Consider the following 26,388-nt stretch of genomic DNA (forward strand, 5'->3'; position numbering starts at 1 on the left):
AAGCTAAACACTTATATTAGACTGCAACAAGGTATACGCGAACCAGCGGTTCCTTCCTTGTGATTGGCGGCCGTCTGCGGGGGAAGTAGTTGCCTTATTTGGCTGAGCCACGCAAGAGGCATTTGCTTCCTCAATTATTGCTGTGATTGGTGTTTTAAACATTCGTCGTGTGCCTGAAAGAAACTCACCCAATCACGAAACACAGACGATGCTACAGTGTTTTAACTTTCAGCTAGTCTCGGAATCTTTTAGCGAAATATGCATGGCCCTAGTTATAAATCATTAAACTAATTTTTTTTCAATCTGGTATTTATTAAAATATTTTCAGTTATAAAAAATGTTTAATTATTTTCATGGACGCTGCTAAACAAATAAATATTACTTAAAAACATTGTAAGATATGCTAACGTTTTGTAGGTTATTACTAGAGACCGGAAAAATTCGCGAATTCATTTCGTGATAGGCCAAAATACAAATAGTTATACCTCAGTGCTGCCTCTGCTATTGGTTCACAACTCACCTTGCGAAACACCCAACCATAGCTTTATCGAATCACAGGCTGCTGCGCTGGAACGTCTCACAAGACAGCAGCCAATGAGTGGGTGGCATTTGACCTAATGTACGTAGAACTATGGAGTTCATCCTACAGGTCATTGAACCCGCGAATTTTTCCGGTCCCTAGTTATAAATCATTAAACTAATTTTTTTTCAATCTGGTATTTATTAAAATATTTTCAGTTATTAAAAATGTTTAATTATTTTCATGGACGGAGCTAAACAAATAAATATTACTTAAAAACATTGTAAGATATGCTAACGCTTTGTAGGTTATTGCTAGAGACGGGAAAAATTCGCGGATTCATTTCACGATATGATAGAATCCAAACAACTGTACCTATATATTGCTTCTCTGATTGGCTCACAGTTTATGTGAAGGACTTTGAGCCAATGAAAAACCTTTAACCAAAAAAGTATCGAATCGCAAGCGTCCCAGTTGACACGTGTCACGAGTCGGTAACCAATGAGCAGGTGGCATTTGCCTGAGTATGTAGGGGATTGTGGAGTCTATCCTAGAGGTCATCCAAAGCGCGAATTTTTTCCAGTCTAGTTATTACACCCGTCCGTCCGTCGAATAAAGTCCAAAGCTTTGGTGAGGATTTGACGGGCAGTCGGGTGGAATGTTCCGGGCCACCTGATTGGCCGCAGGTCACGTGGCCGACTGAGGGACGAGAAGGATGATGAGCGGGGTCCAGTGTCGCCGCGTGGGAGCGGGCGTCAGCCGGCGACGCGACAGAGAAGAGTCTAGCGACAGCAATGCTACCTTCCTGCAACTGCCGCACCACTTACGCTCATTCCGGGGCCGCTCAGGCTCGTTCCGGGGCCGGCGGCACGATCATATATATCATCTGAAACTTCCAATCATCAAATATGGCCTCGTGGCTGAGCGCTCAGCGGCGTTATCATCTCAACGTAAGATTGACGGTTCGAATCCCGGCAGGTACGAACTTTTTTTTTGTACTTGTAAAAATAAATACGATCACGTAACATTTCAAAAGTAATAAATATATTTGAATAATGAATGCAAATAAAAGTATATTTATTAATTAAATTGTAATTTTCAGGTAAGGACATGATAACTAATGGTCAATTAGGTTAGGTTAGCTACATTATAAATACTTTAAAACTTTGTGGACGGTTGATTTGGTTAGGATAGCTACATTAAAGATACTGTGAAATCATGTAAACTGTTTCCTAGCGCTGGATAGCTACATATTAAAAAGTTATTTGCTAAGCAACCATAAAATGATTTTACAGTAATTTTAATGTAGCTATACTTACCTAATATATCCAACCATCCACTAAACAGTCTATGTGGCATTTTTATACTGGAGAGAAAAAACGCGCGCTTAAAAATAAAAAAAAACATCCAGGGGGTAGGCGCTCCCGATCGGCTAACTTCGGAAAGGATCGGCATTTGCGGCCAGTTGCAGGAAGGTAGCATTGCTGTCGCTAGACTCTTGTCTCGACAGCGGCCGTGACCCCCGAGGTCTGGCCAAGGAGGATTCACTTCCTCCTTGGGCTGGGCCCTGGCAGGCGCTTGGGCTGGGCCCTGGCAGGCGCTTGGGCAGGGCCCTGGCAGGCGCTTGGGCTGGGCCCTGGCAGGCGCTTGGGCTGGGCCCTGGCAGGCGCTTGGGCAGGGCCCTGGCAGGCGCTTGGGCTGGGCCCTGGCAGGCGCTTGGGCCTGGCCCTGGCAGGCGCTTGGGCTGGGCCCTGGCAGGCGCTTGGGCTGGGCCCTGGCAGGCGCTTGGGCAGGGCCCTGGCAGGCGCTTGGGCTGGGCCCTGGCAGGCGCTTGGGCTGGGCCCTGGCAGGCGCTTGGGCTGGGCCCTGGCAGGCGCTTGGGCTGGGCCCTGGCAGGCGCTTGGGCAGGGCCCTGGCAGGCGCTTGGGCTGGGCCCTGGCAGGCGCTTGGGCAGGGCCCTGGCAGGCGCTTGGGCTGGGCCCTGGCAGGCGCTTGGGCAGGGCCCTGGCAGGCGCTTGGGCTGGGCCCTGGCAGGCGCTTGGGCTGGGCCCTGGCAGGCGCTTGGGCAGGGCCCTGGCAGGCGCTTGGGCCTGGCCCTGGCAGGCGCTTGGGCTGGGCCCTGGCAGGCGCTTGGGCTGGGCCCTGGCAGGCGCTTGGGCAGGGCCCTGGCAGGCGCTTGGGCTGGGCCCTGGCAGGCGCTTGGGCTGGGCCCTGGCAGGCGCTTGGGCTGGGCCCTGGCAGGCGCTTGGGCCTGGCCCTGGCAGGCGCTTGGGCTGGGCCCTGGCAGGCGCTTGGGCTGGGCCCTGGCAGGCGCTTGGGCAGGGCCCTGGCAGGCGCTTGGGCTGGGCCCTGGCAGGCGCTTGGGCTGGGCCCTGGCAGGCGCTTGGGCTGGGCCCTGGCAGGCGCTTGGGCTGGGCCCTGGCAGGCGCTTGGGCAGGGCCCTGGCAGGCGCTTGGGCTGGGCCCTGGCAGGCGCTTGGGCAGGGCCCTGGCAGGCGCTTGGGCTGGGCCCTGGCAGGCGCTTGGGCTGGGCCCTGGCAGGCGCTTGGGCCTGGCCCTGGCAGGCGCTTGGGCTGGGCCCTGGCAGGCGCTTGGGCTGGGCCCTGGCAGGCGCTTGGGCAGGGCCCTGGCAGGCGCTTGGGCTGGGCCCTGGCAGGCGCTTGGGCTGGGCCCTGGCAGGCGCTTGGGCTGGGCCCTGGCAGGCGCTTGGGCTGGGCCCTGGCAGGCGCTTGGGCAGGGCCCTGGCAGGCGCTTGGGCTGGGCCCTGGCAGGCGCTTGGGCAGGGCCCTGGCAGGCGCTTGGGCTGGGCCCTGGCAGGCGCTTGGGCTGGGCCCTGGCAGGCGCTTGGGCTGGGCCCTGGCAGGCGCTTGGGCAGGGCCCTGGCAGGCGCTTGGGCTGGGCCCTGGCAGGCGCTTGGGCTGGGCCCTGGCAGGCGCTTGGGCTGGGCCCTGGCAGGCGCTTGGGCAGGGCCCTGGCAGGCGCTTGGGCTGGGTCCTGGCAGGCGCTTGGGCTGGGCCCTGGCAGGCGCTTGGGCAGGGCCCTGGCAGGCGCTTGGGCTGGGCCCTGGCAGGCGCTTGGGCTGGGCCCTGGCAGGCGCTTGGGCAGGGCCCTGGCAGGCGCTTGGGCTGGGCCCTGGCAGGCGCTTGGGCTGGGCCCTGGCAGGCGCTTGGGCTGGGCCCTGGCAGGCGCTTGGGCAGGGCCCTGGCAGGCGCTTGGGCTGGGCCCTGGCAGGCGCTTGGGCTGGGCCCTGGCAGGCGCTTGGGCTGGGCCCTGGCAGGCGCTTGGGCAGGGCCCTGGCAGGCGCTTGGGCTGGGCCCTGGCAGGCGCTTGGGCTGGGCCCTGGCAGGCGCTTGGGCTGGGCCCTGGCAGGCGCTTGGGCAGGGCCCTGGCAGGCGCTTGGGCTGGGCCCTGGCAGGCGCTTGGGCAGGGCCCTGGCAGGCGCTTGGGCAGCAGCACTGTCTGGCGCCTCGCCCGGGGGAGGTCGGGTCGTGTCTGTGTCTCACCGCCGTTAAGGGGCTGCCTCCTATTTCAAGTCAAGATCTTATATCTACAGTAATTACTAGAGACCTGAAAAATTCGCGGATTCATTTTGTGATAGGCTAGAATCAAAATACTTTTGCCTTTTTACTGCATCAGTCATTGGGCCACAGTTAATCTGGATGACACTCGGCCAATGGAAAACTTTCAACAAAAGAAGTATCGAATCACGAGCGTCCCAGTTAACATGTGTCGCGAGTCAGTAGCCAATGAGCAAAAGTAATTTTCCCGCGTGCATACAGGATCATGGAGTCGATCCTACAGGTAATTGAAATCGCGAATTTTTCCGGTCTCCTGTAATTGCAGATAAACTTGTAGACTTTTTCAAATGTTTAACTCTCAAGAAATGATATATATATATATATATACACACAGCTCATCCTTTTTGCATAATTAGCTGCAAAGTTACATTTTTAACGTTTTTTGGATTGTACAAATAAGGAGAATTTAATTTAATACAGAACTGAAACTTTTTAGGTTTAAGTGCAATGCCACTGGCTACTTCAAGAAATGGTTTGAATTTCTTTCAGAAAATATTAATTAATTTTACTTGGCATTTCAAAATTCTCAAATTTGTTACGATTTTGACAGCCAAGAAACTTGAAATGAGTTATTGTGATAGAAATGCAAACCATATCATGAAGTAGCCAGTGGCATTGCAGTTAAAACTACAAAGTTTCAGTTCTGCAATAAATTAAATTTTCCTTATTTGTACAACCCAAAAAAGTTAAAAATGTAACTTTGGCAGCTAATTATTAGAGACCTGCAAAATTCGCGGTTTCGATGGCCTTCAGGATAGACTGCACATACCTCTGTACACTCGGGCAAATAACGCAAGTTCATTGGCTGCCGACTTGTAAGTCGTCTCAGCTGGTTTGTCTGTGATTCGATCCTTCTTTGGTTGACGGTTTATAACTGGTTGAGATTCGTCCAGATGAGCAGTAAGCCAATAGCCAAATTAACTAAGAGGTATATGTGCTTGATTTATAGCCTATCACCGAATGAATCCGCGAATTTTGCAGGTGTCTACTAATTATGCAAAAAGTAAGCGCTGTATATATTTTTTTTAGTTTCGTGAAAGTTAAACATCTGTAAAAGTCTAAAAGTTGATCAGTGATTAATATAAATATAAAATAATGACCTGAAATGGGAGGCTCCCCGTTAAATAGGCAGTGTCGCGTCCCCTATTGGTAGGGGCAGGCATTTTTAGCGAGTAAATCTGAACGCCTATTAGACTGCAACAAGGTATACCCGCACCAGCGGTTTCCACCTTCTGATTGGCGGCCGTCTGTGGGAAGAAGTCTTTGCCTTATTTGACCGAGCCGTATTGAATTACTGTGATTGGCTGTACTGACATTAGACATGTACCTGAAAGAAACTCACCCAATCACTAAATACAGACGATGCTACAGTGTTTTAACTGTCAGCTTGTCTCGGAATCTTTTTTGAGAAAAGTGCATGCTCCTAGCTCATGAATCGATTTTACGAACGCATCACTTCTTTCGTGCCAATATATCGTTCTCCCTGCGTTTTATACCCTCCCGAAGAATCGTGTTCAGGTTTCGAGTAATCGACTCTCAAAGAACCGATTCTTAGGGGCATGCAGATTTCGCGAAAAGATTTCGAGACTAGATTAAAGTTAAAACACTGTAGCACCGTCTGTGTTCCGTGATTGGGTGAGTTTTTCCCAGGTACATATCGATTGTAACGACAGCAATCACAGTGATTCAGCGCGGAAGCAAACGCGTCCTGAGTGGCTCGGTCGAATAAGGCAACGACTTCACTCGCAGAAGGCCGCCAATCACAAGGAAGAAACAACAGGCGCGGGTATACCTTGTTACAGTCTAATAAGTGTTCAGATCTTTTCGCGAAAAATGGCTGCCCCTACCGATTCTTCACGTAGCGAACGGATCGCTCAAAGATTCGTCCGTTAAGAAGGACTCGTTCAGGAACGACGAACCACTAGAGCACATACCACGGCCTCCGCTCGGTGCAGATAGTTGCCGAGGCGCGGACATGGCGCTAGTGTCGCGTGTGGGCGTGGCCAGCTCGTTCCTGGACACGTGGACACTTCTCGGACTGCTAGCGTCAGTTTGGGATGCAAACTCTTGTATGCACCGCAACCCCCCCATTTTTTGGTAAATTTCCTGAAAATGTAATGAAAGTTTATCTCATTTCCTTATAGCCGAACCCCGGAAATATCTTGTCCAATTCGAAAGCATAAAAAAAAAAAACTTTTTTTATTACTTTTTGAAAAAATCCTTTATTCAGGAGATACTTCACGTTTTATGTTTTTCCAACTTCTCACTGCCTTACGGTATAAAAGCGCCAATAATTTAAAAAAAAAATGTTAAGCTATATTAACCAATCCACTTCAAGTATTTGAAAAGCGTCAGATTTCTCGTCAGTAAATCTTGTTTTAAGTTTTCATAGTCAGTTAGCCGGCATCGGTTCAAAAATCTAAAATGTGATAGAATTTAGTACATTTACTGGATTTATAAACATATAGGGGAGTCTAGTACAGTACCGCGACTACCTTTTTTTTTTTAGCGATAATTTATGTAATGTATTTAAATATGGCATTTTCAGACAACACTCTGTTACCTTAACTAGTATTTTATAAATAAAATATGTATAATGTTTTCTGAATTATATTATACTTTTTTTTTTAAATTTCCAAGTATAAAAAAAGTATTAATTTTTAGAGTGCAAGTAATTTTCGTCCGGTACCGACCAGCCATTATTTTAAAAGTTTTAAGGTCTTAACGACTAATATTTAAATTATAACATTTTAATTTGATAATTTAATAAAAATTAGCCCTAATGTCAGTTAGACGAAGACATTTCACTACACCAGCTTTAGGACAAGTTCACTTCATGTGAATGTCAAATTTATAATATAATATGCCATCTTGAGATGCGCATTCAACATGTGCCCAACCTTTACATTCGACACACTGAACCCAGTCTTCTTCAAATGAATCACGACAAATGATACACTCTGTTTTGTCTTCTGTAGGCTTTTTATTGTTCGTATTTTCAACAAAGTCTAGTTAGTTTCTTTATATGTTTTCTAGTGATCTTCTCGTCTTTCTTCCTTTCCATTTCTCCAGTGACCCCGAGCTGTCGTATCTTCTTGATTTTTTTTCCACCTCTTTTCATTTCTTTCAGACCTTCTCTTCTCTGCTTTTAACCTTTTCTCTTCAGTCAGCTTTTTCTTCTCCGCAAGTAGATCTTCATAAGGTGTTGAGGTAAGGATCTCTGATTGCCGTGCTCGTTTAACTTTTTTTTCCATCTTGACCTCTGGAGGTTTGTTGGAAGGAGATATCTGTTCAGTTAATTTCTCGAGATCCACAGTTTCTGAAGAAGACGAAGAACAAGATAGTGAGATGTGAGATTGAATCGGGAGCTGATTATGAAGGTCGTGGTTGGGTGTCAGTGAGATTAGTAGGAGCTTTGAATATATATACTGTATAGAAGTCGCCAGCCCAGGTTAAAATTTCTAATACGGTTTTGAGGTAGTTGGTTAATTCACCGCCGCAATCGCTACCATCTCTAGGGCATCGACTTGTGGTGGTCCCTAGCGGACAAGTGCCGAACTCTTCAAACACCCCTTCCCCCTCCCGCTGAACGACCTTGAGCTGCAGTGAATGATGGATGGGGGGTGCGGGGAATTACAGCGGGCGACAGAGCTGCGCTCTAACGTGTAAATAACAACTAAGACGATACATGGCGTTACGGCAGCGCACTGCAGCGGTGAAGTTCCCAAGCTGCTCATTTTACGCTTTTGAAAAACGTAGAGTAAATCCTATCCACTCGCGACTTCTATACAGTATATATATTCAAAGGTAGGAGTGAGAGCTGTAGAATATTTCGGTTTCTGTCCAATCAGAATGGTCGGCTGCGAGAGCCGATAGACTCCCCTGTTCTGACTGGTTGTTTGGGGAGAGCGAAGAAGGTTCAGTGATATCAGCTGGATGAAGAGGTGATGCAGGTCCCGATCTGGAAACTGTGAAGTTTGGAAACAATTAAAATTTGAAAAATGGCATCGATGTTATAGAAACGAGCGGTTCCCAACCGGTGGGTCGCGACCCACCAGTGGGTCGCGGAAGGGTTACAGTTGGGGTCGCGACCCGATCCTAAAACTGTCAGAAACCGTCGAAGAAACCATCAGAAAATATAAGAAAAATCGAAACATATCGAATTATGTACAAATATAATAGCTATCTATTGTTAACTAAATAACTGTTTCGCTACAAAGTGCTTATATTTCGTCAACCATTTTCAAATCGGAGCACACATTGTTTATCAATATTCAATCTGTATCTTTAAAAAAATCACACATATGTACATAATTTTATAATTTTGCATTTTTTTATGGTAAATGATATATTATACATAAGGAAGGGTTACGATACAAATAAGGTTTTTTTTTTACTCCACCATGGACCGATGGACTGTGGAGGTAATTCGTTAAGGAAAGTCGGGTCGCCAGCTGAAAAAAAGCTTGGGAACCACTGTATATGGATTGTCATTGAGCCCCTGAAGTTACTGGGATAGCTTCATCATTTGGCTCTTAGGAAGTGCTCAGCAGGAATATGAAATACGAATAATCATCTGAGAAAACACAACCTGGGTTCGAAGGCCAAGTTCTTCTACCCCCCCTCCCCTTCCCTAATCCTCCACCATTGGTGTCCAGCTGTGGTCGCGTGGTAGCGAGACGTCTTTATGGGGAGGGGGTTATTTATTATTATTAGAGACCGGAAAAAATTCGCGGATTCGATTCGTGATAGGGTGAAATTCAAACTTGTGTACATTTCTGCTGGTTCTGCTATTGACTCGCAGTTTAACTGGAACTCTCTGGGCCAATGAGAGTCTATCGACCAAATAAGCGTCGAATCACGAGCTACCCAGTGGAGACGCCTCACAATTTAGTACCTACCCAATGAACACGCGTGTTTACTTGAGGCTATCCTAGAGGTCATTGAATCCGCGAATTTTTCTTGTCCCTAATTATTATTATTATAGCTGCAATTGGGTACAGAAGTGCCCGGTGGCAAGCATTCTCCCTACTTTCCCCGCACTCTTCTTGTGAACTGATCCACACACTCCTCCTCCAGCCTATTCCATTCCCCTACCGTCCTCACGACCATCGCATTTCCCCCCTTTTTCTGTTCTCCTCCTCCCTTTGAAAACCTTCCTAGTATTTTCCTTCCTACTTCTGGGCATTCCCATTTTGACTTGTCTCCCCAGCTTTCCCCATCCTCCCACTCCACTCAGCACCTGGTACATCTTGAACAGTCTCTCCTGTCTTATATTATTTAAGCTCTCCCATCTCATTCCTGTAATCATCTCTGTGGTACTGCACTCCCCCTTCTCTTACTCTGTCCATTGCTCCTCCACGGCTCTGTTTACAAACAAGCCGCGCCGACAAGAACCAGGAAGTGTGGCGCCTCGGGCAGACGTTGGCGTTATCTGGGCCGACCTTGGTACCCGCCCCTCTCGATCGTTCCACGTCCGGAGCAGGGCGCGCAACCTCACCGGACAATCTCTGCGGTCGAGAAATGCCAACATCGAAGTACAAGGAAATTACGTAAATTTTTTGGTTAAACGTAATAACTAGACACCTGCAAAATTCGCAGATTCATTCGGTGATGGGCTAGAATTCAAACACATATACACATCTTAGATGATTTTGCTTTTGGCTTACTGTTCATCTGGAAGAATCTCAACCAGTTACAAACCCTCAACCAAAGAAGGATCGAATCACAGACAAACCAGCTGAGGCGACTCACAAGTCGGCAGCCAATGAACTTGTGTTATTTGCCCGAGTGTACAGGGGTATGTGCAGTCTATCCTGAAGGCCGTCGAAACCGCGAATTTTGCAGGTCTCTAGTAATAACTTAAAAAAAAAAAAACATTATCTTACAAACATTCTTAGTTCAGATGTGGATTATGGAGTGGCGTTTTTAAGTATGACGGAAAAAAAAATTCATGCTTTGGAATAATTTATGTCAATGTTGAATTATTTTTTGTAGCAATGGAACAAAAATCGTTTATATGTTTGTCGGACACAAAACACGTGTTAATGATGCTTTAAATGAAATATATTTGCACTTTTTTTTGTATTTTAATATTGTTTTCATAACATAAATATTATTCCTGAGGCAAAGGTAAGGTTAGCAGACGTTGTGCACGTGTATAGTTCTTGCACAAAAAAAAAACTGAAGTCAGAGTCGATAAAGTTCGTTCACGTGAGAAACAGATTGAAATGAGGGGAATCGAGAAACGAAAAATACAAAAGAAACATGTTAGTACCATTTGATATGTTGAATACAACGTAGTGGCAGCAATTTGTGTTAGTTTGCAGAATAACAGACAGTTGTGATAAAACGAGTCAAAAATGTTCGTTCGGTTCGATTACCAAGAGGTGACGTCACCTTTACGACGGATAACCGCAGTAGGACGTTTAGGCATGGACGACACTAAACGGCTCAATGTGTCTGTAGGAATTTATCCCTAATTCTTAGGGACTGGAAAAATTCGCGGTTTCAATGACCACTAGGATAGACTCCACGATTCTCTATGTACTCGGGCAACTTATCACCTGGTCATTGGCTACCGACTCGGGACACCTGTTTACTGCGATTCTTATGATTCGGTACTTCTTTTGTTGAATGTTTGACATTGGCTCAGAGTCCTTCAGGTAAATTTCGGTCCAATCACTGACGCAGCATTAAGCTAAACGAGTTTGGATTCCAGCCTGTCTCGAAAGGAATCCGCGAATTTTTCCGGTCTCTACGTAATTCTTGCCGCAGATAATCCTGCACTTGTTATATATTGTTGGGTCGACCCTGGACCATCTTCCTCTCAAGAATTCTCCAGATGATCTTTGTAGGAGACATTTCCGGACACTGCTGGCCACTCCAAAACAGGGAAGCGTTTCGTACTTAGTCATGTTCGTGTTATCTTCGCTTCGTACGTGGCCGTGCGTTATCTTGTTCGCTGAAGATAATCGTTTTCTGCCAAAACAATTATCTGCACTGACGGGCGTGGATTCACGTCAAGAACGCGTGTATCGTCTAGAGCAGCGATTCTCAATATGATCGACTTTTCTTTCGGCGGAACCCCAACTCCTTCAAGGAAAGCTATTTGACAATGACTAGGAACCGGGAAAATTCGCGGGTTCAATGACCTTTAGGATAAACTCCATAGTTCTACGTACACTCCGTCAAATGCCACCCACCCATTGGCTGCTGTCTTGTGAGACGTTCCAGCGTAGCAGCCTGTGATTCGATAAAGCTTTGGTCGGGCGTTTCTCGTTGGCCCAGAGTCATCCAGGTGAGTTGTGAGCCAATAGCAGAGGCAGCACTCAGGTAGAACGATTTGTATTTTAGCCTATCGCGAAATGAATCCGCGAATTTTTCCTGTCTCTAACAATGACTGTGCCTGCTTTATATATGAAATTCGTCCTGATTCACAGAACCCCTGTGACCCCGCCACGGAACCCCAGGGTTCCACGGAACATTTTTCGGGAGCCGCTGGTCTAGAGACCTCATCGCACCCGTTCCAAAAATGCAAATTGACAACCCCATTTCGCAGAGACCTGAAAAATTCGCGCATTCGTTTCACGATAGGCTATAGAATCCAAAAAGATTGCATTTTTGCTGCTTCGGTGATTGGGCCACACAGTATATCTAACGGACTTTGGGCCAATGAAAAAAAAATGTAAACAAAATAAGTAGCGAATCACGAGCATCCCAAGTTAACAGGTGCTACGAGTCAGTAACCGATGAGCAGATGCAATTCGCCCGAGTGCATAGAGGATAATGGAGTCCATCCTATAGGTCATTGAAATCGCGAATTTTTTAGGGTCTCTACGGCCATTCGCTGCCATGCAACCCCACACCATCGCAGAGCTTGGTTTGAGAACCACGCGCTTGTAACAGGAAGAATCGTTTGCTTCAGCCGTCTTCCTGACAACATTTCGACCAATAGTTCCACAGGAAACCTGAAAAAAAAAAAAATGGATTCATCTGTCCATAACCCACGTGTTGTTGCATACCCCTGCAACGACAAGTTTATTAGGGATAATTACAACATAACTATGATTGGGTAGTGCTTCGATAGTTCAGGTTGCGAAATGGCTCCCCTGGGATTGTGGGTAAGCTTGCACTGCGAACACACGTAACAAAAATTACTGCCACTGCCAATGACACCCTATGACTTCCCTTTTTTTTGTTATGTCAACAACTATAGTTTTCAGTTTGTGCCCTTATGAATGCGTCTCTGGAGTGATTCACTGGGTCTCGCTCAGGGTAGCCGTTTGTAAAAAACAAAAAAATAAACGTAACCGAGTGGTGACAGATTGTTCCGACCTACGGTCGGCATTCTCACGGTCCCCTCTCACATGTGCGTCCTATCAGGGTAGGGTGGGAGAAATTCCAGTTCTTTTTTTACATTCCAGAGCAATATGAATTAAACAGAATTGCGAGGGATCACTCCCTGTTGTTTGATCGGGAGGGTATTAGAGCTTCGGCAACGACCAGCGGCTGGGGCCACCAACCCAGCATAGTCACCGCCTCAGCCCCTTTACCTCGCTCAGCTGACCAGACACTTGGCTGTGTCATGGCTAGAGACCGGAAAAATTCGCGAATTCATTTCGCGATAGGCTAAAATACAAATCGTTATACCTCAGTGCTGCCTCTGCTATTGGTTTCACAACTCACATTGGATGACTCTGGACCAATGAGAAACACCCGACCAAAGCTTTATCGAATCACAGGCTGCTACGCTGGTACTTCTCACAAGACAGCAGCCGATGAGTGGGTGGCATTTGACCGAGTGTACGTAGAACTATGGAGTTCATCCTACAGGTCTTTGAACTCGCCCTGAGACTATCAGCACTGCTGGCGCCTGCCACCGAGTGTTGACACCGGTGACAGACGGACGGATGAGACGGATCATGGCGGGTCCAGGTTTTCTCTTGGGAGTAAATGAACCATCTCGTGTGAGTGGTGCCGGCCACAGCTGCTGCCCGTGACCCCTCCTTGTTGGGGGGGGGGGAGCTAGGAAGGGGGGAGGGGGAAGGGGTGGACGCACGCGCGACGTCCCGCGCTGTCTTCCGAAATAGACGGCGTCGCCGGCGGGTCGAGGCGCCTACCAGGCCGTGGCGTCGCGCCAGCTGTTAGGCCCTCCAACCCCTCCATATCCCCTCTATATCCCCCTCTCTCGCCCGCTCGCAGACGGAACACACGCTGCGCTTGTTGCAGTCCGCACCAGCCTGGGCAGAGCTTTAAGGCCCCTCGCCTGCCCGCGGGCTGAGTGTTAAGGCCCCTCGCCTGCCCGGACAGAGCTTCAGGGAAAAACAACGCTATTTCAAAACTACTCAAGATGTCCAAGCCGGGTCTGCTTACGGAAAAGCATTCAAGAGTTCGCTGAGGTCCGATGAACGGGTTGCTGTCCGGATTAAGTTTTTAAACTATTCTTTAAGAATGGTTTAACATTACTAAAATGCGTGTTTTCAGAGTAATTTTTAGACATAAAACAACCCGTAAATATTCTTAAAAACACTTAAGGGACCTGCGTTCCACCTTTATCTTCATTTCTTCGCCATATAATGTTATGGGTACCTCTAATATATTGTAGTTGTCCCATGCACGACGAGAAGACTGCGCGTCAGTCCAGAGGCGACACCGCGCTAGAAGCACCAGCTAACGTAAAAAAATAAATAAAAATATACTTGTTTAGTATCCTTAAATATTGTTTTCTAAAATGTCTGCTTACCCTGTCACATGCTGATAAAACTTTATGAGACGAGAAATGGTGTTTACAGGTTGCTGGTTAGCTGTCGCGGGAAATCGTATTTATTTTACTAACACTACCAACAGAGGATATTATCAAGGTGAAATTTCATTGGCTTAGATTAACACATTAAAATGCAGTTTTGGAGCGATTTCGCACAGGTCGTGTGCATAGACTTGCTAATTTTTGTTTTTAAGGGGTCGGCCTATTCAGGGGTATTATTTGTGATATTGAGGCGGGGTGATAAGTGCGATACTAGCTGGTGCTTCTGGCGCGGTATCGCCTTTAAGCGCAAGGCTGTGGACTGGCGTGCGAATGCGAAGGGCCACTGTGGATATTTTTAGTGGTAAACCATTGACATTATATGGGTGGAGAAATGATTATAAAGTTCTAATGCAAGTCCCTTGAGCTCTTTCAAGAATATTCTGAAAACGCGTCTTCTAAAAATACAGATTCAATAACTAAACTAAAGGTTTTTGGAATCGCGTGTTTTTTTTTCTCGTGATAACGTCTTATAAATCGATGAACGCCGGCTGCACGCACGGAAAATTGTCACGTTCCGCCTGAGCCGAGCGTGCTAGAACCGGCCAACCACCGTGCGAGAAAATCTTCTATAATATCAAACAGGTCAAGGCGGGCTTTTTAACTAATTGTTCGTCATTATATTCAAACAAATTATTTAAATTAAATTGGCAAAAAACTGTAAATAATATTTGAAAATTAAAAAGTAAGTATGCAATTTTTTCATCAATGTTTTCTTATGACGTTATCACTAGGGACCGGAGAAATTCGCGGGTTCAACGACCTGTAGGATGAACTCCATGGTTCTACGTACACTCGGTCAAATGCCACCCACGCATTGGCTTCTGTCTTGTGAGACGTTCCAGCGTAGCAGCCTGTGATTCGATAAAGCTTTGGTTGGGTGTTTCTCATTGGCCCAGAGTCATCCAGGTGAGTTGTGAACCAATAGCAGAGGCAGCACTGAGGTACGAACAACGATTTGTATTTTAGCCTATCGGGGAATGAATTCGCGAATATATTTCCGGTCTCTTGTTATCAGTGGCGTAGCCAGGATTTGTGTATGGGGGGGGGGGGGGGGGGGTGTTAATAAAGCATGGCCCCCGGGAAAATTTGGATTTTAAGGTGTAAAATAGTGATATTTTTTAGCAGTTTTCGGTACTTAAATTTAAATATTGTAATGGTAATTTTTTTTATTAATTTTAATATGAAATTTGTTTGAGTGATGAATAGAGACCGGAAAAATTCGCGAATTCATTTCGCGATAGGCTAAAATACAAAAAGTTATACCGCAGTGCCGCCTCTGCTATTGGCTCACAACTCACCTGGATGACTCTGGGCCAATGAGAAACACCCGACCAAAGCTTTATCGAATCACAGGCTGCTACGCTGGAACGTCTCACAAGACAGCAACCAGTGCGTTGGTGACATTTGACCGAGTGTACGTAGAACTATGGAGTTCATCCTAAAGGTCATTGAACCCGCGAATTTTTCCGGTCCCTAGTGATGAATAAGAAATTAATTAAAGATTTGGTGCTAAGGGAGGGGGGGGGGGGGTTGAACCCCTAAAACACCTCCCTGGCTACGCCCCTGCTTGTTATAACGTAAAATTATCGTCCGTTAAACCGACTTTACGGACAAACCTCCCCTGGAGTTGTGCCCGGTGTGGAGGGACCCGGCCAGATGGCGGGGCGCTAACTCGGCCGCGCGCGTGCCGGACTGCGGGGACTCTGGGGGCCTCGCCCGGGGAAGCGGCCTTGGGCCCGCCAAGGCATCCCGGCGGGGCCGTAGCGGTACACGACAGTTAGTTATGCCGCCTTCTGCCTTCTCCCCCTCCCTCCCCTCGTTCTCCGAGGCTGCTGTAGTGACCGCCGCCTCCGCACGCTCGGTCGACGTCTTTGCGCGCTCGGCCGGGCGCCTGTTTCGAGCAGCGCGTGCTCCGCTTCTGGCAGCCAGAAAACATTAAATAATTTTACCTGGCATTTCAAAATCCTCAAATTTGTTACGATTTCGACAGCCGAGAAACGTGATATGAGTTTTTTTTTTGTGATAGAAATGCAAACCGCATTTCTCGAAGTAGCCAGTGGCATTGCAGTTAAACCTAATACGTATAGAGCCACGGAATTTTTCGTGCATTCATTCAGTCGCAAGCTAGACTGGAAACCTGCACACTGTCGCACTGTGTTCGTGATTGGACCGCAGTTAATCTGGACACGCCCCTCTACGACCGTGAGCCAACGATGTCCAGCTAGGAGAGAAGTAAGCGAATCAGGTAGTGCCAAATAACAAGGATAAAAAATGTTCTCGCTAAGAAATCAACCAATGGGAAAGTAAACATGGGTCGAGCACACCTATAACTATGAATTCTATCCTAAGGCCAGAGGAATCCGCGAAATTTCTTGGACTCTACTAATAAGCTTCAGTTTTGCAATAAATTAAATTCTCTTTATTTGTACGACCAGAAAACGTTGAAAATGTAACTTTGGCAGCTTATTATGCAAAAAGTAAGCGCTGTATATATATATATATATATATATATTTCAATTCGTGAAAGTTAAGCAATTCGAAAAAGTCTACAAGTTGATCAGTGATTAATGTAACTATAAAATCATGACCTGAAATGGGAAGCGCCCCCTTAACTCTGTGGGATCAAGTGCTCGGGATGCCTGCGCGCTGCTGCCCCGACTGGGGACCGTCTTCTTCTTCCTCTCTGTCCCCTTCCCCCTCCTTTTCATTCTCCCACCGTGTCTTCCGCCGAAGAAACGCGAAGGAACGGGTTTTCGTGGCGTCGCGTCGCGTCGAGGCGAAAAATGTAGCAGGACCGCTTTCCCCCGCGCGCGGGGCTTTCATCTCAGGAGAGGCGGATATTATAATTAAGGCCATTGAATTACTCAGCCGCAGACAGACTCCGTGTAGCCGCCTCGGAGCGTAACAGCCATGCAGCATGGAGAGGCGTACCATCAAGAATGGCAGTGACGTACCCACGAGGAAGGGTAGTGGTGTACCCTCAAAAAATTCCAGTGGCGTACCCTCAAGAATGGCAGTGACGTATTCACGAAGAAGGGTAGTGGTGTACCCTCAATAATTGCAGTGGCGTACCCTCAAGAATGGCAGTGACGTATTCACGAAGAAGGGTAGTGGTGTACCCTCAATAATTGCAGTGGCGTACCCTCAAGAATGGCAGTGACGTACCCATGAAGAAGGGCAATGGCGTACTCACGAGGGGGAGCAGAGGTGGACTTGAGTAGCGTAGCAGTCACCTACTGATTTATCATACACAGTAACTTAGAATAATCATTCAAAATATCGACCTATATTCATTATTAATCAAAATACATCTTGATTATTTCACTAAATTAAGTAATTAATTTTGTACCAATGTTTATATTTAGGGGCAGTCATTTTTTCGCGAATAAAGCTAAACACATATTAGACTGCAACAAGGTGTACGCGAACCAGCGGTTTCTCTCTCCTGATTGGCGGCCGTCTGCGGGAGAAGTCGTTGCCTTATTAGGCTGGGCCACTCAGGAGGCATTTGCTTCCGCAATGAACTGCTGTGATTGGTGTTTTTAACATTCGTCGTGTGCCTGAGAGAAACTCACCCAATCACGAAACACAGACGATGCTATAGTGTTTTAACTTTCAGCTAGTCTCGGAATCTTTTCGCGAAATATACATAGCCCTATTTATATTAATATTTAGGGACACCTGTATTTCGCGAATATATTTCTTGTCAAGGTATGTCTAAAAACTTAGAGTAATGGCTAGAGTCCCGGAAATTTCGCGGATTCCTCTGGCCTCAGGATAGAATTCAAAGTTATAGGTGTGCTTGACCCGTGTTTACTTTCCCATTGGTTTATTTCTTAGCGAGAACATTTTTATCTTTGTTATTTGGCACTACCTGATTCGCTTACTTCTCTCCTAGCTGGTCATCGTTGGCTCATGGTCGTAGAGGGGCGTGTCCAAGTAACTGCGGTCCAATCATGAACACAGTGCGACAGTGTGGAGGTTTGCATTCTAGCTTGCGACTAAAAAATCCGCGAAATTTCCGTGGCTCTAGTAATGGCGAATCGTGTGCGTGCAGCAGTACGGTATCCACATTCACATTGGCCCCGTCAAGTGCGGGAAAACACCTCTCGCCGACCACAGCCAATAACTACAAGAAAAAAACTACAGTGTTTTGTGAAATACCTTGACACGAAATGTATTCGCGAAATACAGGTGTCCCTATTAATAGAGACCTGCAAAATTCGCGGATTCAATGACCTGCAGGATAGACTCTAATACACTCTACACAATCGGGCAAATGCCACCTGTTCATTGGCTGCTGACTTGTGAGTCGTCTCGACCGAGTGTCTGTGATTCGACACTTCTATGAGTGAGGGTCTCTAATTGGCCCTCATTACACCAGATTAACAGTGAATCAATTGCAGAAGCAGCGCTAAGGTATAAATATTTGAATTGTAGCATATCACGAAATGAATCCGCGAATTTTGCAGGTCTCTACCTATTAATATTGAACACCGAGTATTGATTTATTGTAATGTTTGGAACAGGTGGTCGAGTGATCCCGTATGCTGACTCGGTTCTTCCCACCGCAGCTGGTGTTAGCCGCTGCAGTCGGGTGTCGGACCCTCGCCCTGGACAGGAACTAGGCGGTAACCTCGGCCGTGCGTCTGGCCGTGTTAGTGGGGGGGGAGAAGGGGGGGTCCGCCGAGAGAGTGGACGACGGAGTGGCCTTGACCCTGTTGCGAGGTCCCGCCGGCAGCCGCCATCTTGGCCCCTCCTTGCATCTCCGTCTGCGCGCTCCGCGTCCCAGGGCGATCGAGTTCACTTCCACGCTGAACACGTATACCAGGGGCCATGCGTATTTCGCGGAAAGATTCAGACACCAGCTGAAAGTTAAAACACCGTAGCATTGTCTTGTGTTTCGTGATTGGGTGAGTTTCTTTCAGGTACACGTCTAATGTCAGTACAACCAATGTAATTCAATACGGAAGCAACCGCGTCCTGAGTGGCTCGGTCAGATAAGGCAACGACTTATCTCGCAGACGGCTGCCAATCGCAAGGAAGAAACCAATAGTACGGTTATACATTGTTGCAGTCTAAAACGCGTTCATATTTATTCGCGAAAAATGCGTGGCCCTACTCTGGCCATGCGTATTTCGCGGAAAAGTACCGAGACTAGCTGAAAGTTACAACACTGTGTTGCGTAATTGGGTGAGTTTCTTTCAGGTAAATAATGTCGATTGTTACAATACCAATCACGGTAATTCAGTGTGGAAGCAAACGCGTCCTGAGTGGCTCGGTCTAAAGGCAAATACTTCCAACGCAAAAGGCAGCCTACCACAAGGAAGAAAACGATGGAGTGGGTATACCTCGTTGCAGTCTAACAGGCTTTCAGATATTTTTTTTTCGCGAAAAACGCCTGTACCTAGAGACCGGAAAAATTCGCGAATTCATTTCGCGATAGGCTAAAATACAAATAGTTATACCTCAGTGCCGCCTCTGCTATTGGCTCACAACTCACCTGGATGACTCTGGGCCAATGAGAAACACCTGAACAAAGCTTTATCGAATCACAGGCTGCTACAATGGGACTTCTCACAAGACAGCAGCCAATGAACGGGTGGCATTTGACCGAGTGTACGTAGAACTATGGAGTTCATCCTAGAGGTCATTGAACCCGCGAATTTTTCCGGTCCCTACCTGTACCTAATTATTACTTAATTATTTTTATCTCTCTCTTCTTCTTCTATCTTCTCTTCTTATAAAATTCTTGCTTCGGTTGTCTTCTTTCCTTGCGTCTTCTGTGTTTCGTCTGCATGTGTAACTTCTTTCAGCATTAGTTTATCTTATCCTTAGGGACCGAAAAAATTCGCGGGTTCAATGACCCGTAGGATGAACTCCATAGTTCTACGTACACTTGGTCAAATGTCAACCACTCATTGGCTGCTGTCTTGGTGAGACGTCCCAGCGTAGCAGCCTGTGATTCGTATAAAGCTTTGGTCGGGTGTTTTTCATTGGCCCAGAGTCATCCTGGTGAGTTGTGAACCAATAGCGGAGGCAGCACTGAGGTATAACGATTTGTATTTTAGCCTATCGCGAATTTTTCCGGTCTCTACTACTTACCGTCCTTACCCGCAAGGACACGCCGTGGTTGGAGTCTCGCCTCGCAGCCAGCTGAGCCCGCGGAGTTGCGCAGACACGAGTGCGCAGGATTGCGCAGGAGAGAGCCGGCACAGAGTTGCACCAGAGCCGGCCTCACACGTCACGTCGGAATCTCTCTCTCTTTTTTTATTTAGTTGATTGCAGATATCTATTTTTTTTTCTACGAATAAGTATTTTGAGATACGTGACGATCAAGAGCTGCCGTTCCCGACGCGAGCTGTGAAGGTCGCCAGCGCGGGTGGGTGTAGATGTCCTTGCCACCCCCCCCCCCCCCCACCATCGTGCTTTGACCGTTCTAAAAAACATTCCGCTGGTGATTCTAGCGCAGTGTCGCCTCTAACGCTAGGCTTCTCGTAGTGCGTTTGACTATTGAGTAGATGCCAGAAAAATTCGCGGATTCATTTGGCGATAGGCTAAAATTCAAGTACATATACCTCTTAGATGTTTTTTGCTATTGGCTTACTGTTCATCTGGACGAATCTCAACCAATTATAAACCCTCAACCAAAGAAGGATCGAATCACAGACAAACCAGCCGAGACGACTTACAAGTCGGCAGCCAATGAACTTGCGTTATTTGCGTCCGAGTGTACAGGGGAATGTGCAGTCCATCCTGAAGGCCATCGAAACCGCGAATTTTTCCGGTCCCTACCCATGGTGTGTGCAGCGTGTCCATTAAAGTATGTCCCAGTTGTAGATTTCAATAGTATCAACTGTAGGCGTTGCAGTGTGTTGGTTCAAGGTCACACTTACAGAGTACCTAACTCAAAATAAGCGCATTAGCGAGTTCCGCTTTGTTGTTTCCTCGCTTGCAGCGCCACCTACGCAAGATGGCGACTCCTGAGCCTAATTAGTAGCGGGTGAACCTGTAAACTTTATTTGGAAACAGTATGGAGCCCCTCCACATTGGAATCCCTGTGTACGAGAGTGGTTGAACGTCGGAAGTCCCTGACCCTTGGATTGTCGAGACGACAGAGCTCTTTTTCGCTGGCCTCCATGTTCACCTGACATAACGCCATGCAATTTTTTTTTTCCTTTGGGCTTTATGAAAGATCATGTCTACGTTCCGCAGCTACCTAATGATTTGCCAGAGTTGAGACACAGAATTGTTAACCAAAGTGTGGGAATAATTTGACTTTAGGTTGGATGTGTGCCGTATAACTAAAGGTGCACACGTAGGATATTTATAAGAAAAAAACAGGTTAGTTTACCTTAAATTTGATGTATGATTAGGGACCTGAAAAATTCGCGGATTCAATGACCTCTATGATAGCCTCCATTATCCTCTGCATTTCTCAAGTAAACACGCGTGTTCATTGGGTACTAAATTGTAAGGCGTCTCCACTGGGTAGCTTGTGATTCGACGCTTGATTGGTCGATAGTCACTCATTGGCCCAGAGAGCTCCAGTTAAACCGCGACCCAACAGCAGAACCAGCAGAATTGTACACAAGTTTGAATTTCAGCCTATCACGAAATGAATCCGCGAATTTTTCCGGTCTCTATGTAAGATTCGTTGTAAATAGTATAAATTAAACCTTTATAATATACCACTGAACATTTTTTTGTGGACAGCCTGTATTACATAACAATAACTGCAAAAGAAGTATCTAGTTAAAATTATATAAATAGACTTTCAATAAAAGTAATGGAAAAAAAAAATGATGAAAATAACAAAAATGGCGTGTAAGACCGAGCCTTTACAAGTTATAGGAGGTTTTGTTGATGCTTCTTGATGATTACTGTGAGTTCATGTTCGAAACAAGTAACCTCAGAGGCCGAAGATCCACGAAGAAGACCGTAAATTAACGAAGATCCCTGAATAATTAGTAACCAGCAGTCTTCGTAAAAGTAAGATGATTTTTTAAACTGTGTAGCTGCTTACTTGGCATTTAAACGTCGCCCTCAAGGTGTGTGTGTGTATATATATATATATATATATATATATATACACACACACACACACCTTTAGGTCATAACTAGGGACTGGAAAAATTCGCGGTTTCAATGACCACTAGGATAGACTCCACGATTCTCTATGTACTCGGGCAACTATCACCTGGTCATTGGCTACCGACTCGGGACACCTGTTTACTGCGATTCTTATGATTCGATACTTCTTTTGTTGAGTGTTTGCCATTGGCTCAGAGTTCTTCAGGTAAATTGCGGTCCAATCACTGACGCATAATTAAGCTAAACGAGTTTGGATTCCAGCCTGTCTCGAAAGGAATCAGCGAATTTTTCCGGTCTCTAGTCATAACTACTGACACCATCAGGAAATTAGTTTCATGTCTAACGTACACCAACTAAACTAAAAATAAAAAAAAGTTTCAACAATGTCATACTACAGATGAGAGGAAATGCTGAACTAGCAGCTGCGATAAAATTAGTAGGTTCATTCACTTATTGGTAGGGGCATGCTGATTTCGCGAAATGATTTCGGGACTAGATGAAAGTCAAAACACTGTAGCATCGTCAGTGTTTCGTGATTGGGTGAGTTTCTTCCAGGTACATTTCGATTGTAACAACACCAATCACAGTGATTCAGTGCGGAAGCAAACGCGTCCTGAGTGGCTCGGTCAAATAAGGCAACGACTTCTCTCGCAGACGGCCGCCAATCACAAGGAAGAAACCACATTTGCGGATATACCTTGTTGCAGTCTAATAAGTGTTCAGATCTTTTCGCGAAATCTGCATGCCCCTACTAATTGGTAATTATTTAGTTGCAGGTAGTCGCTACAGTTTCAGGTCATAACTATTTTCTGAGATCGTATTCACTGTGAAGTCATTGGCCTTTAGTATTGAATTCATTGTCTGTGAATACACACTTTGTCATTGCCTTAAAAAAAAAAAATAATATGTGAAGTGAAACTGTGCCTTAACGAAGGCAAATATTCAATTCCAAAAAGATCCAAAATCGTTGGGGCGTAAATGCAGTTACTGTATCTCCCTCACAACACGTAGCACAGGCCAATGCCACGGGCAGCCTGGAAAAATGGCTGGAGAAGGGGGATGTAGCCCTGACCAAGGTCGTTAATCCTGGGGGGGGGGGGGAGGGGGTAATCCCCTCACTGATGGGGCCCGCTTGGGCGTGAAAAATCGTGACTGCGAAACTTGGTTGATAAACGTAAAACGTTTTATGTAAAACTTTATGTGTATTTTTAAAAGTTTTCTGCTTATCGCACGCGTATAGGCAAAAGTATTGGCCGCGTACAACGCACGGACACCCTGTCCAGAGATGACTTGTGTCGAGGTAGCTTGGCTTCTGGGTTGTAGCCGCGTCCTTGGCGAATAAATAGGGAATGCCGATTTGGCGAAAAGATTTCGGGACTAGATAAATATTAAAACACTATAGCATCGTCTGTGTTTCGTTATTGGGTGAGTTTCTTCCAGGTACATATCGATTGTAACAACACCAATCACAGTGATTCAGTGCGGAAGCAAACGCCTCCTGAGTGGCTCGGTCAAATATGGCAACGACTTCTCTCGCAGACGGCCGCCAATCACAAGGAAGATACCGCTGGTGCGGGTATACCTTGTTGCAGTCTAATAAGTGTTCAGATCTTTTCGCGAAATCCGCATGCCCCTACGAATAAATACCACCGACTTTTCGATCGACATTGCAGTCGCCATCATCAGGGAGCAGTTAGCAGTTCAGTAGGTAACTGCTCCCTGACGATGGCGACTGCAATGTCGACCGAAACGTCGGTGGATATGATTCGCCAAGGACGCGGCTACAACAGCCCAGAAGCCAAGCGACTTCGGACAACGGCCGTGAAAGCCTGCGGACATTATGACTTGTGTCGGTTGAAACCCGCACCCACGGACCGCCTTTGCGAATCCTGCATGTTTGCTGTCCCTGGAACTGACCATTGCCGACTGTCGAGGGGCGTAACTCTGGTCAGGCCCGGGGCGGTCCTGCCCCCCCACTCCTACTCTCCACAATCCCCACTCTCCCTCCCACACCGTATTGATTGGCTGCCCAGGGCGTTGCCTGCATTCTCCCTCCTTCCGGCTTACCTCATGCTCGCACCATCCATTGTTGCTATTTACTTAATGCAAACGCTTTTCATATTTTTTTTTGTTCCTGACGTCAAGGTGAAACGCAATTTTTATTTTACACCGATAAAAAAAAATTTCACCTTGAATTTACTATAAACACTGGTTGCAAATTATCCAGGGATCTTCGTGAATTTACGGACATGGTCATTAAATGACGAGTACCCAAGTGCTAATAGATAGGGCCATGCATATTTCGCGAAAAGATTCCTAGACTATAGCTGAAAGTTAAAATCACTGTAGCATCGTCCGTGTTTCGTGATTGGGTGAGTTTCTTTCAGGTACATGCCTGATGTCTAGGGACCGGAAAAATTCGCGAATTCAATGACCTGCAGGATGATCTCCATAGTTCTACGTACACTCGGTCAAATGCCACCCACTCATTGGCTGCTGTCTTGTGAGACGTCTCAACGTAGCAGCCTGTGATTCGATAAAGCTTTGGTTAGACGTTTCTCATTGGCCCAGAGTCGTCCAGGTGATTTGTGAGCCAATAGCAGAGGCAGCACTGAGGTATAACTATTTGTATTTTAGCCTATCGCGAAATGAATTCGCGAATTTTTCCGGTCTCTACTGATGTCAGTACAACCAATCACAGTGAGTCAGTGCGGGAAGCAAACGCGTCCCTGAGTGGCTCGGTCGAACACGGCAACGACTTCTCTCGCTAGACGGCAGCCTACCGCGAGGAAGGAAACCCGTGTGGTGCGGGTATACCTTGTTGCAGTCTGATAGTGCGTTCAGGATTTTTTTCCCGCGAAAAATGCCTGCCCCTAGCGCGGTTGGCGAGTCCGACAAGATTGTGGGGGGGATGTTCTCCCTTTAATTCCTCTCTCCTCCCCCCCCCCAGTCCACCCCCCCCCCCTCCTCGTGCTGGCGAGGTTCTCCGGGCGGGAGGCAGGATCCGGGCGGACGAGGCCTGGGATCGATCCAGTGGCGTGCGGAGCCCCCGGGTGCCGTCATGCCGGGGGGGGGGGGGGGGCGTGGGGGCTACAGGCGGCAGCGGTGGTCCTCGAGGGCCGCGGAGGTCGTGTGGTGGTGGCGGCGGTGGCTTCCCAGCCGCCGTGTCGCATCTTCTTTCAAAAAATTTTTTTATTATTTGTGTAAAAAATTTTAATACGTAATTGTTACAGACTGGAAAAATTCGCGAATTCATTTCGCGATAGGGCTAAAATACAAATACGTAGGTGATTATACCTCCAGTGCTGCCTCTGCCGTTGGTTCGCAACTTCACCTGGATGACTCTGGGGCCGATGAGAAACACCCGACCAAAAGCTTTATACGAATCACAGGCTGCTACGCTGGAACGTCTCCACAAGGCGGCAGCCAACGAGTGGGTGGCATTCGACCGGAGTGTACGTAGAACTATGGAGTTCATCCTACAGGTCATTGAACCCGCGAATTTTTCCGGTCCCAAGTGATATTTCTCCTCACTTTGTCCATCAGCAGCTTGACTGACAACCTGTACTCTCCCCCCTTTATTACCCCCTTTACGTAACGGCACGGCAGCTACATTGGCTGTCGTATTGGGCTTTCCTCTCGTCTGCTGGAGTGTGCTATTGTCGAGCGTCGTCGTGTTTCACTGGTCACCCGCTAGAGTACACTAGAGTCGATCGTCAGATCGTCAAACACATTGACCGCCATCTTAAAAAAATATTTAAAAAAAATGGTGTGTGAAGTCAAAGCATGAAAGAAGTGAAACGTCTTACTTATTATATTATTAGTAGAGACTGGAAAAATTCGCAGATTCATTTCGCAATAGTCTGAAATTCATACATACGTATACCTTTAAGCTGCTTGTGCTATTGGTTCACTGTTCGCCTGGGCGACTCTGGGCCAATTAGAAACCCTCAGCCAAAATAAGTGACGAATCTCGGGCAAACAAGGTGAGACGACTCACAAGTCAGCAGGCCAACGAACTGGCGTTATTTGCCCGAGTATACAGAGGACTGTGTAGACTATCCTGAAAGTCATCTAAACCGCGAATTTTTCAGGTTCCTAGCTATGAATGAACGATTCCGAAATGATAATGTATGGGTTAGTGGAGTCTAATCTGACACCAAAAAAAAAAAAATATGCATTTTGCAGTTCTCTACCGATAAGTAATAAGTAAAAATAAATAAATAAATCTAAAAGCTCATTAGACTGCAATAAGGTATGCCTGCATCATCGGTTTCCTCCTTGTAGTTGGTGACCGTCTGCAAGAGAAGCAATTGATCGGGCCATCCACGACCGTTTGCCTCGTTACTGAATGGCTGTGATTGGTGCGCTGACAGTAGACACGTTCCT

The 26,388-nt window shown here is 46.9% G+C and overlaps 2 protein-coding genes across 9 annotated transcripts in view; one reads left to right on the forward strand and one right to left on the reverse strand.

Moving 5' to 3' along the window:
* Positions 1-26,388, forward strand: part of LOC134538193 (neurabin-1) — a 174,353-nt gene that overhangs the window by 5,546 nt on the left and 142,419 nt on the right. The gene's annotated exons all lie outside the window — the stretch shown is intronic.
* Positions 1,208-24,086, reverse strand: LOC134538591 (basic proline-rich protein-like). Its single transcript, XM_063380017.1, has 4 exons — positions 24,067-24,086; positions 15,522-15,796; positions 2,055-4,011; positions 1,208-1,331 (listed from the first exon to the last, which is right to left on the reverse strand). Exons 1-4 carry the CDS (start codon positions 24,084-24,086, stop codon positions 1,208-1,210), a joined length of 2,376 nt encoding a protein of 791 aa, XP_063236087.1.

This window comes from Bacillus rossius, chromosome 13 (assembly GCF_032445375.1).
Source record: "Bacillus rossius redtenbacheri isolate Brsri chromosome 13, Brsri_v3, whole genome shotgun sequence".
NCBI classification, from domain to species: domain Eukaryota; kingdom Metazoa; phylum Arthropoda; class Insecta; order Phasmatodea; family Bacillidae; genus Bacillus; species Bacillus rossius.